Here is a 12,970-nt window from a genome sequence, read left to right as displayed (position 1 = left end):
ACTGCAGTGAAAACAGTCGTCATTGATGCATGCGTTGCGGGTCTAAAGTAGCATTTTTACTCTTTAGGGAATAAAATTCGTTTTTAGCCTCTATGGAGTAAAACTCAGCTGTTGTCAACTCAGTTGTAAATTTCTATTGTAAACGATTGAATACGTATCGAATTATGTAACGATTCGTGCTTCATAATCATTTTAACCTACAGTCTACAGTCTCTTCCCATAGCATTTTAGCATTGCAGATACATTAATCCATTCCCACACTCAACACTGCCCACCTTTACTACTTCCTTCACCACCCCCTACGTCGTGGACCTGTTTCCGTCTCTTACCATAGCATTTTAGGATTGCAGATACATTAATGTAATTGCCTAAGACAGTTCCCACACTCTGCACTGCAAGCCTTACTAATTCCTTCACCATTTCCTACGTCATAGACATGTTTCCTTCCCTTCTCACAGCATTTAAGTATTAGATACATTTATCTAACTGCCCAAACGGTTCCCTCACTCTGCACTGCCAGCCTTTACTACTTCCTACGTCGTGGGGGATGTTTCCTTCCCTTCTCATAGCATTTTATGATTGAAGATACATTAATCTAACTGCCACAGACGGTTCTCAACATATGTTCATACCTACTTCCTAAGCCACTTCCTACATCGTGGACCTGTTTTCATCACTTTCCATAGCATTTTAGGAATTTAGATACGTTAATCTAATTGCCACAAACATTGCCCACACTCCGCACTGCTAGCCTTTACTACTTCTTTCACCATTTTCTATGTCGTGGGCATGCTTCCATTCCTTATCATAGCATTTCAGCATTGCAGATACATTAATCTAACTGCTACAAACGGTTTCCAGTTCCCAAACTCCACACTGCGCACCTTTACTACTTCCTTCACCTCTTCTTACGTCGCAGACATGTTTCCCTCTCTTCCCATAGAATTTTAAGATTGTAGATACCAAGATACCATAATCTAATCGTCATAAACAGTTCCCACACTCCGAAAAACTCGCCTTTACCACTTCCTTCATCTCTTCCTACGTCACGGACCTGTTTACCTCCCTTCCCATAGCATTTTAGGATTGGGGATACCTTAATCTAATCGTCATAAACAGTTACCACACTCCAAAAAACTCGCCTTGACTACTTCCTTCACCACTTCCCACGTCGCGGACCTGTTTTCCTCCCGTCCCATAGCATTTTAGGATTGTAGATACCTTAATCTAATAGTCATAAACAGTTTCCACACTCCGGACAGCTCGCCTTGACTATTTCCTTCACCACTTCCCACGTCGCGGACCTGTTTTCCTCCCTTCCCATAGCATTTTAGGATTGCAAATACCTTAATCTAATGGTCATAAACAGATCCCATGCCCCGAACAGCTCGCCTTTACTACTTCCTTCACCACTTCCCACGTCGCGGACCTGTTTCCTTCCCTTCCAATAGCGTTTTAGGATTGCAGATACCTTAATCTAATTGTCATAAACAGTTCCCACTCTTCGGACAGCTCGCCTTGACTACTTCCTTCACCACTTCCTACGTCGCGGACCCGTTTTCCTCCCTTCCAATAGAATTTTAGGAATGCAGATACCTAAATCTAATCGTCATAAACAGTTTCTCCACACTCCGGACAGCTCACCTTGACTACTTCCTTCACCACTTCCTACGTCGCGGACCTGTTTTCGTCCCTTCCCATAGAATTTTAGGAATGCAGATACCTTAATCTAATCGTCATAAACAGTTCCCACACTCCAGGCAGCTCGTCTTGACTACTTCCTTCACCACTTCCTACGTCACGGACCCGTTTTCCTCCCTTCCCATAGAATTTTAGGAATGCAGATACCTACCTAAATCTAATCGTCTTAAACAGTTTTCACACTCCAGACTGCTCACCTTTACTACTTCCTTCTATGTAGATAGATACAATAGATTTATTTCCATAAAAAAAATTGTATAACACAATCTGTTCTTGAGATTAAATAAATCAGTTTATTTCTTATTATGGTTTTTTATAAAATTGACAAAATATAATAGCTTGAAACTTAAGATACAAGCATTTAGTATTTTAAGTTTCAAGCTATTAAAACACCCATGCTAGGTAAATATATTTTGTATACCTATATGTTATATTTTGAGTCCATCTCTTGGTATGCTATTGCTTTCTCTGTATTTAACTGCATTTGTTTAAATATCACTTGAGGACCCATCCTGCTCTGCAGCGTTGACATAAATATCATGTCCGAGAAATAACCAAATCTATGATTTTTGATTCAGTAATTCAGTATCTTGAACTTAACTTATTCAAAGGATCAATAGCTTAAATTAAACCCTAAGTTATATACCGTAATTTACTGATTATTTTGAGTCTAAAACATATATAAATAAACATATAAACAATACTATGGAGCTATTGATTTTTAATAATAGAAAAACTATAATAGAAAAACCTTCTAAAAAATAATTTTTATGTTGTTTGTTCACTTTGCGTTTGCTTGAAACTCCTCCGATTTGAATAATTATAATAGCATAAATGAAAGCCGGCATTTCACTGAATAAGGTTCTTAGACAAAAATATATAGGGATTATATAAAATTATAACTGGTGAGATGCATCTTAAATTGAAGTAAGAATTCAAAAAATAAATCAACTTTATATTTTTTGCCCGAGTAATACAGTAGATAAATATATGCTGATGCTTGTTGTGAAATCTGTGCGTGCATACCTTCGATGTAAGACCTCAATCATGAAAATCGGTCGGGTAGAAGAGCCAAACGAACTCAGAAAAGAAAAACCAAATTTTTTTAATTGTATAAGAAAGATTCAAAACAACTACGTAAGTATGTTTTGTATGCATTAAATAGTTTGTGTACCCCTTTTCAGGATGCTGCTGAAGAAAACCTTTTGAATCTTTAAGACTTTTTAAAAATTTTGACAGAAACATGTTCTCAAAATACAATCATGATAAAACTTAGTTGGAGTTTCAGTACAGTACCTAATAAAAACTGCTAGTGAAGGTATAGTTTTATGCTTTGCTAAATTTATATATTTTGATTTTCTATACATTTTATTTAAGTTGAACACAATTACATAATCAATATTTCACAATTAAATTTAAATTAATTAACGTTTTCAATTAAATTTTTAAGTTTTAATTAGATTGTCATAAAGACATTTAAATTTTAATTCCTAAAAATAATTACTGGTAAGAGTATATTATCACTGAGCAGTGTTTATTAAGTTATTACACTTTTAAATTTTGACCAATTTAATAAAATTATGTGATAAAAAAATGTCTAGCAATATTTTATTTTTGAACCCAGCATATTCCACTGTGATATTAGTTCATTAGGTAATAATTTTTATACCATACCGTTTGTGTTAGTTACTAATTAATTTTAATATTTTTATTTGTAAAAATTAGCCTAAGTAAAATATGTGACGCTAAATTGCTGCATTTGGGGTGTTGAAAAAAAAGGATTATATACCTAGGATAAAATTAATATGTGGATGAAAAAATTGAATAGTAGAAATAATTACAGTTTTATTATAACTAGGATTTTTATATAATAATTATTTTATTCTGGATTACCAATTTCCACCACTCTAGCTCTGCCGCTGGAGCAATTACACTTCGTGCATCTTCGTTGTGTCTATGACGTCAGGACTTTACTTCGGCAAAGCAAGACGCCAATGGCATCGCTTCTTTTGGTCACGTGGTCTCACTTGGCCAATGGGAGTGTGGAATTCTCATTTGTAGTCGGATATTTTCTGACAAGCGTAGAAAAACTTTTCATCAACAGCCGCCATTTTGACTATCCGAGAGTGAGTTGAAATTTGGATATTATTCTTCAAATTATCGGTAATTTTTGTCCAATTAATGATTATTTATGAAGTTGTTTTAGTGATATTTTGTCTGTAGTTCAATTCTAAAAAGTAATTGTTTATCATAGTGCGTTTCAAAGTGAGAAACTGTGCGTGATATACATTGCGATCATTGTGTGAGTTTCGACGGAAGATGGAGAGAGGAACAGTGTAAGCTCATCGGCCAGCTTGGGTCTTCATTATGCCCGATGGTTGATTTTGCGTTATTATTATGTGCCTTGAGGGATATTTTAAATATCGGACTTATGGCACAGATATTTTAAATTTATGCACCAGCCGTTGGATGCGACTAAAATCATGTACGAATTATAATTTTTATTAAATACGAGTACTCAGTCCAGGCAAAGTAGGTACGGCTTTGTAAACAGGGGAGATATGGCCGATCATCTTGTCACGGACGGGCCGCCAAATAAGCGGCCGAAATTGACGGATCCGTTTCAGGGGACTTCAGATTCGTCTGGTGAGTATTTTTTTAATTAAATTGTTAAATATTTCCAAATAAATCCACTGCATGTCGAAATAATTAATATTTTCATCAATTCGATGACAATAAGCTAGGCCTACCTAACAATAACAAAATGTCTGGACGTCTCTTTTTCTCTCAAAACCGAAATTGGTTTAATTAACTTAGGCAGATCATATTAAAGTGTTTCATTATTGACAGGTCTTTAAATTACTAAATATTTAAATATTTAGGTTTTTAGGTTTAACCTCCTTTTTCAAATGAGGTTATCTTCATATGTTAGTAAAAATAAGTTAGCCTAGTAAGGCTTCATAGACCTACGTTCATATGGTAAGGCTAAACTAAAGTTAGCCTTATTAAGTTGAATAAAAAGGCGTACACTCTTGTTCTCTATTAGTAGCCCTAACTAAAAGGCTCAAGGCCTAGTCCAAGGCTGAAATGTAAAACCGTCCGAAGCAAATAGCCTAGCCTACAACACCCTGAAAAATTGTCCCTTAGGCTACTCTGAAACATACCGGGTAACTGAAGTTAGCCTTTATAAGTTTTGGGCTACACTTTTTGGAAGAAACCTTTGTTTAAAATCAAGGTTCCTTAACTTGAAAGTGTAAGGATTGTTTTAGCCCTAGGACTGGCAATAAGTTTATGACGATTTTCGTCTTGTGTACGTGCTTCTAGAACTCCCATATGACGGAAATCGTCAGATAGTTTAACTTAGTGTAACTTTTTAACAGCTTATACTTAACAAGTTTGATACCATTCTAAAGATGAGGTTCCAAGCTTTCATTTTCATTAGTCTTTAAGTTACTTAAGTTAAACGAACCTTATAACTTAGCATTAACAGATTTCATTTTCGTTACCGGTACTGTAGGCTACAATTAGAATGACAATTTAGGCGCGAGACGATTTGAGGTTTGGTGCGTCAATTCATACTTATGTTCAAAAAATGGTAAGTTAACTTAGCCTACCGCCAATAATTTTACGTCAAACTGGATGTGGTTGGTACCAATAAGTTTAGATTTTGTTCTTCAGTTTATTTTCGTATCAAGAAGATTAGGCCTAACTTGTATAGCCTAGCCTAAGCTTAATGTCAGACACCTTGAGAAATAATAATAATAGGTTAAATAAGTTACCTTATTTACGTCTTCAATCCAAAGTAGTCTTTTTATGATTAGGCCTACTATAGTTTCGGGGCTAACAGCTCCATTGTCAAATCTTCTTGTCTTGTTAAATTACTGTGAATAGCATTGGTCATAGTTGAAGATCACATGTAGGGGAAGGTGTTGTACCTTGGACCTATGCTCATTCTGGCACTATCTGTTGAGTATAGGGAGAACTTGTACCCTTAGTTTAAATGCTTTAGCCACCAGAGGTCTATCCTAATGTGTTCAAGTTGGAATTGAATGTGTCCTTTTGGCAAGAAAACTAAAACAAGTTTTTACAAGGAAAAAGTAAGTATATTCAACTTTTAATCTATCTATATAGGCTATTAATAGGCAAGCATGTTTCTTTAAAACCTTTTTTCTCAGCTCGTATGCATCGTGGGGTAAATCTACGCATACTGTTAGAAAGCTATTTTCCTATAGGTGTGCAGAATCCCTTTATAAATTTAAATAGGCTCAAAGATAAGCACAAAAAATGAGTTATAAATTTGAAAAAAATAACATGGATCTTATGCGTTGCCATGCTAGTGACGAAATAACAACGAAATATAAACAGAAAATCAAAACAAAAGAAACTCCAATCACATGTTTTATTTACAGTGTGGGGTGAAAATAACTAAGAGAAGTGAGTAAGTTTACATTACATATTTTTGGTCGAGTTTCGACCACAAGATACAAGAATACTTTTTATTTGCAATCATTATGATTGAAAGGGCGTCAATACAGTTGTGCAGTTGTTATATAAAAGTCAATACAAATTGTTATTTTTTAAGAATAAAAAATAGTTGATCAGAGTTCTTGCAGTGAAGACATGATTTATTCAAGTTCTTGCCAAGACAAATACTCATCCAGACTATAAAATGGTCTATGTAACAGCTAGCACTTTAGTTCTTTCTTCAGTTTTCTGGGTTGAAGAGACTTCAAGTGGACGGGAAGGACGTTAAAAAACTTGGCACGCATGTATGAGGGTTTCTCTTCATAGAGCCTTGTGTTGTGAGCAGGAAGGTTGTAATCATTTCTTTGTCTTGTGTTGTATGAGTGCACCTCCTGATGACCACAATGCCATAACAGAGAATACTCTCAAGAAGGGCATAGTATGCTGTTAGTGCCGCCTCTTCTGTGCTCACTGCCATTGTTCTTCTCAGTGCAAAAATTGCGGTGCTTAGCTTATGGCAGAGTGCTTCAATGTGTTCGTCCCAAGCGAGATGTTCGTCAATGATGAGACCTAGATGTCTTACAGAGCTAACAGAGTCAATGTCGGGAATACAGCAGACGAAACTTTTCCTGTTGCTAAATGAAACTAGCTTGGTTTTTGAGGTGTTGAAAACAAGGTCATGATTGTCGCAGTACTCCGCAGCTAGGCTCAAACCAATGTAGGCATTGACTTCTACGTTGTTGACCGGTGAGTTTGAAGAAAGCAAGACAGTGTCATCCGCATACATTATAGCTTTACTGAAGGGTTCGGTGGTATCTGGAAGGTCGTTTGTCGATAAGATATAAAGCACCGGTCCCAGGACGGACCCCTGTGGAACTCCTCTGGACACTGGACGTACTTCAGATCTAACGGTGGTGATAGTCCTATTCCTGGAGTGGCTGAGTTCGACTAGCTGCGTTCGACCCTTCAGATACTGAGTCAACCAACCAAGAGCCGTTCCACATACTCCCAAGGAGCTAAGCTTTGAGATGATCAAGTCATGGCTCAGGCAGTCAAACGCCTTACTCATGTCAACAAAAATGCCGACAACGTTATTACCACTGTCTATATCATCAATGACAGACTCTACGAAGTCAATAAGTGCCGTGGTTGTGGATTTTCCCTTGACGAAACCATGTTGTCTCTCTGTCAAGAGTTGATTAGAGAAAAGATGTTCTAATAGCCTCTTTAAGACAATCTTCTCCAGGATCTTCGAAAAGGTTGGAATCAAAGATATTGGTCGATAGTTCCCAATGTCAAGTCGAGTTCCTTTTTTGTGTAGGGGAGAGATCTTCGTTGTCTTCATGTTCGATGGGAAATTACCTTGTGTGAGTGATAATTAAATTACGTGAAGCTAGGGCAGCAGAAGCTCCTGTCTGCAGGATTTCACTATCCTAGCTAATTTAGTTTGCTATGCAATGTGGGGAACATCCCTTCAGTCTTTCTCTTACTTAATATTGGATGGATCCACCATATTCTCTGTTGTGATTGATGTCGTCTTGCTAAAAGTACACTGATAACAACACTACGAATGTTAATTTGCGGCATGATCCAGGGCCACGTTTAACTCGGAGCTACTTTTCACTAACATTTATTGTGTTTTAATGTGTCATATCAAAATAAAAAAATAAAAAGGTAAAATAGGTCCTAGGTACAACACCTTCCCCTAGACATAAGCTATACTCACACACAAAACATTAATATAGCCTATAGCCTAGAAAGTAACATTGAAAATTTGTATTTTGGCCGGCCTAAAAATGATTAGCATAGGTAGTGGTTGTACGGACCGGTACACTGACTGACTCAACCTTAGCACTCAATTTAGCATTCAGTCAGTGTACCAGTCCGTACAACCACTACGCTAACTTAATAATTTTTGTTTAGGCCGGCCAAAATACAAATTTTCAATGTTACTTGTATATATTAATGTTTCGTGTGTGAGTGTATGTCTACATGTGATCTTCAACTATGACCAATGCTATTCACAGTAATTTAACAAGACAAGAAGATTTGACAATGGAGCTGTTAGCTCCGAAACTATAGTAACATAAAAAGACTATTTTGGATTGAAGACGTAAATAAGGTATTAAACCTATTATTATTATTATTACTCTTTATCAATCCAGTAGGCAAAACATGGATAAAAAATAATAATTAATAGAAAACCTCCATTTATCGATATTTACCAATTTGACATATTTATTTCACTTAACTTATATGGGGTATAATTTTGTTGTTGTTTTTTTTTAAATCAAACATAGGCCTAAGTTATTTCCACGTAGGGAAATAAAATGCTACTTTTTGTATATCCTGGATTTTTTGTTAATTATTTTTTAGGAAAATACCAGGACTCTACTTTTGAAATTTCTCTAAACAATCTATCAAAAATATTAGTTTTTCAACTGTAGAAAAAAACTAACGTACCCTAAGGGATTTTTATAGGCATCCTATTTATTTTATTCAAAATCTCCTTTTTGTTGACAAAATGAGTAGGCTATGTATATGACTAGGTTATCGTAAGTAATTTAGACACTGCAAATTTGTTAAAAACCCCCTTGCGAAATCGCAAAAATGACAGGGACATTCATCCAAACTATCAGGGCAGTCCTAGGGTTAAAGGGCCTATATAATTGTTCTCGTAAGATTATAACTCATCTTGGCTAATTAGGCCTACTGTGTCATTATGACAAGGTTCACACATTTTTCATGGAATAAATGACGCTAACTTAAGTTACAGATTTAGGCTACCTACTTGAATTTTGAAGTGGGTTTACAACTTTAAGACAGATTGGCGTTTAAATGGTTTGAAACCCATTTTGTTGACGAACCACACTCTCTATTAAGTTAGCAACCAAACATGGGCCTAAATTATCGAGTTAAGAATTTTGTTGCTTACATTTTAACTTAAGTTAAGTAGGCCTACCTTAGGGCCTATAAGCTATGAGAAAAAATGAAGCTATCCCTAGATTAGCCTACCGTCACAGAAAACATACTACTATAACCCAGAATGCCAATCGCATGGTAAAAAGCATTAAGTGTTTTGAGAGAGCTTTGCCTGTCAATCGTAGGCTGCGCCACCAGCGTTGCCATGCACTCAGCATAGCAACGCTGGTGGCGCTGCCTACGATTGACAGGCAAAGCTCTCTCAAAACACTTAATGCTTTTTACCATGCGGTTGGCATTCTGGGTTATAGTAATATGTTTTCTGTGCTACCGTACAATAAGTTAATTAACTTTTAGTTACCGGGAGGCCTAAATGTAGGTAAGTTAGTTAAAGTTAGATCCTAAAGTTACTAAGATTAGCTATTAAGTTAGAAGTTAACTTAATAGTCTACCTGAAGTCTAGATTAATTAAGTTATACTTAATTCAGTTAATTCTCATTCAAATAACTTATTTTAATAGCATTAAGTATTGTAACTTATTGTCTGCAAAGCTTCATAACTTAGGCTTGGCTATCTGAATGTTTGTAATGAAACTATAGCCTAGGCCTACAGATGAAGATGGCAGCACTCATGCTCCTCCTTTATAGCCATCTAGGTAATTTAAATAAGTTAGGCCTGCTCTCAGACCTCAGCTTCTCAGTACCGTAGGTAACTTCTAGGTTATTTACCTTTATGATGAGGAAGACACTTAAGCAGCTGTCTACTTCATTTTTGAGGGTGTTGCCTTCAGATTACTTAGTAAATTAACTAAATAAGTTTTTCTAGAGGTTAAAATACTTTGTTTCCATCGTAATTCTTGGTTGTCATAATAGTGACTAATTTTGACACTTAAGTTTAAGGTGTCATTGTCAAGCCTTGAGTTTAGACGTGTAATATCGCTTCTAGGAGGTTGTCAAAAAGTCCTCAGAACACGTATCTTAACCTAATAACTTACTTTTACGAAGAAATAATAACCTACCTGTACTGTAAGTTATGGCCATAAGTTTACATCTAAGTGATCACTGCGCGGCTGCAGGTTCAGGGTGTAGGTGCCCCCTCATAGTCTAGACTTGCACCCTGAACCCGCACTGCATGTGATCATGGTCAAGTATGGCCATAAGTTGATATCGGCCTACCTAAAATTACATATTTTCTGCCAATTAATTAATGAGTCATATATAGGATCTTTGATCCTACTTTGATCTTTGCCATCATTTATAGGCTAAATTGGATAACTTAAGGCCATGTCACACCGACATCCGCCGCTCCCGCCGCGGGAGTACCGCGCGCGGATGTTTTTCCTCGAGCCATGTCACACCAAAAGTTCGCGTCCGCGGCGGGAGTTTTGAGAGTTACATAAGAAACTCATCTTACCTGTTTAGTATGCCATGTAAATTTGCAGGTTTTAAGTAAAGTGTTTAAGAAGCAATTGAATGTTTATTAATTTGTTAGTGTAGGGCTACTTTAAAAAGTGAATAACTATTTTTTTAAATTTAATTTAGACCTTTTGTTCGAAGCATTTTAAATATGGTTGTGGATAAATTATCCACTTTCAGCTTTTGAACGTTATTTTTCGCTACACTACAATGACTATTTACTTTTTAAATAAAAAAATATGACTATTTTAAAACTAATGTAATTTTTTGCTAAGCCTTCTAATGAAAGTTCAAGTTTACATTGATTGTCAAGTTTTGGTTGTTGCAAATCGAAAAAAGTTGATGAAACAATAAAAAAAATGTTTACGTCGGCAATATAAAAATGTTTATGAAAACATTAAATTTTCACCGTAAACATTATTTTTGCATGGTAAACAAAAATGATTTTTTTCTGGTGATAAACATAATTACGAAGATAATACAAAACAACATAGACTACATCATCAAACAAAAGAAACATGTTAAATTTAATTTAAAACTGTATTACGTATTACTTTTAAACTTTAAATAGCTTGGGCATTCGAAATGCCCCTTTGCGCATGCGCTAGACAAAACTCCCGCCGCGGTAGTCTCAAAAAATCGCTCAGCAGGCGGACGTGGCGGACACTACCGCATGCCCGCGGGCGCGCGGTAGTGCGGTGTGACTTGGCACATTTGATAACATGGTGAGCGATTTTTATAAATTCGCTCCCGCCGCGGGAGCAAGCTCGGTGTGACTTGGCCTTTATGCTTAATTTAAGTTACCAGGGCACAACACAAACTGTTTCAAGCTTTTAAAAGCTGCTAATTTAGGATATATCAAAGCTAAAGCTTACCTAAAACACCTAATTTAACCTTCCTATCGAGAAGTTCCTAGGAACTATAGGCCCCTAATGCCCTTTAAGTTAGCCTAGTTATCATTATCAGGTTTAGAACTTGACTTTTTTGTGGGGAAGGCCTAGGTTAACTTAAAAAAACTGCAGCTAAAGCTCATCCTCGCATGGCATAACTTAACTTATACGTAACTGCATGCTGCATGATCATTAATCTTTTGGTTTTATTTTCAACATTGATCAATCTGAAATCTGATGCTTTATATGTCTAAGCTAGTAGGCCTACTTATTTTCATAATCTGAGCATTTTCTTAATAAGACTAGGACCAATTGAGTTAATTTATGTGAAATTGTGCTTTTGAATGTTATGGTAAACTACTTAATTATTTCAAGTTTGCTTTTAACGTTGATAAAAAACCTCATTTTAAAATTGATATGACTCTAGTTAAAGCGTAATGCAAGATATTTTTGGTTGGCCCTTCCATCTTTGTAATGTGTTTTAAAACAAAGAAAATTGACTATTAATTAGAGAAGTTTAAGACGTAACAAAATAGCCTATGAAGAATTTTAAGTTAAGGAAGAGTAGCATTTTTAAGTTTAACTAAAGATTCAAGTTACTAAAAAATTTTTTGTTATCCTAATTAGTAAGTGATTTGATTAAGTACAGTTAATTTACAGTATTTTATCACAATATTTTGTTCTGTTAGAAGATGTAGGTAGACTAATAGAATTTCTTAGTGACCCAAACAAAAGACCATTTTTAAAAACACCATTAAAGCTCTATGAGTTTGAAATCATGCTCATTTGTACAAATAACTTTTTATACTCTTAATAATTTTAGTTTCTAATCAGGTTTTGGTACCTACCTAATTTTTGTAAATGTAGAAACAGAAGAACTTATAACAGAAGGCTACTTAACACAATATTTATTTGAGTAGAATGCTGATTACGGATGGTAATTTGTAATGCAACTAATCAGTCCAAGAGGCATTAGTTTTGGTTGATGGTTTTCTTTTTTGATGGAGTGTTTTGTTTATTTTGGGGTGATAGCGCTGTCGGCACATCATGCTTACACCAACTACGGCTTAACTTCGTCTGGTCTGGCAAGTGGTGGAGGCCCCCTACAGCAGCAACCTCAACAATGGAACACAACCAGGAGAAGTAAACACTATTCATATCTTAACACTCAAAGAAAATCAATTGATTAGCTTAAATATATTGACTTAAGTAACGGCTAACGACATGTTTCCAGTTCTTGTCTAGGCTTCTTCAAAAAATGGATGGTAAAAATGGAACTAAAAGTTATGATTTTTTTAAATAACCAAAGACTTTTAATTTTAACTAAACGTAAATATGCAATTTAGGACGTGTTGTCTAAAAAATAGTCATCCAAATTGATTAATCTAACAATATTGTGCCTTTTAAATGTATGATAATATGAAATGATTTTAAGTAGGGTTGGTCTAATTCAATTGTATTTATAATCAATATTCATTTTAGGCTAATTGAAAATCACCCTTGTAATGATTTTAGGTCTACTTACAATGTTACAATATCTTCTCCCTCTGTGCTGTTGGCTAACTTACAATCTGTAGA

At 35.5% G+C, this 12,970-nt stretch overlaps 1 protein-coding gene across 5 annotated transcripts in view; it reads left to right on the top strand.

Moving 5' to 3' along the window:
- Positions 1 to 3,817: 3,817 nt before the first annotated feature.
- LOC128988721 (CREB-binding protein-like) overlaps positions 3,818 to 12,970 on the top strand; it is an 80,063-nt gene continuing 70,910 nt past the window's right edge. For 4 of the 5 annotated variants that reach the window (XM_054410301.1, XM_054410302.1, XM_054410300.1 and 1 more), the window contains exons 1-2: positions 3,818 to 4,347; positions 12,425 to 12,535. In XM_054410301.1, the coding sequence (XP_054266276.1) occupies positions 4,263 to 4,347; positions 12,425 to 12,535 (196 nt within the window). In that variant the 5' untranslated portion in view covers positions 3,818 to 4,262. The remainder of the gene's footprint in view (positions 4,348 to 12,424; positions 12,536 to 12,970) is intronic. The other variant, XM_054410303.1, reaches the window with a different exon arrangement.

This window comes from Macrosteles quadrilineatus, unplaced genomic scaffold (assembly GCF_028750875.1).
Source record: "Macrosteles quadrilineatus isolate MER2022 unplaced genomic scaffold, UCM_ALF_1.0 Scaffold_3__2_contigs__length_128488019, whole genome shotgun sequence".
Classification (NCBI taxonomy): Eukaryota; Metazoa; Arthropoda; class Insecta; order Hemiptera; family Cicadellidae; genus Macrosteles; species Macrosteles quadrilineatus.
The sequence above is the reverse complement of the archived record's forward strand: the minus strand, read 5'-3'. Positions and strand labels throughout refer to the sequence as shown.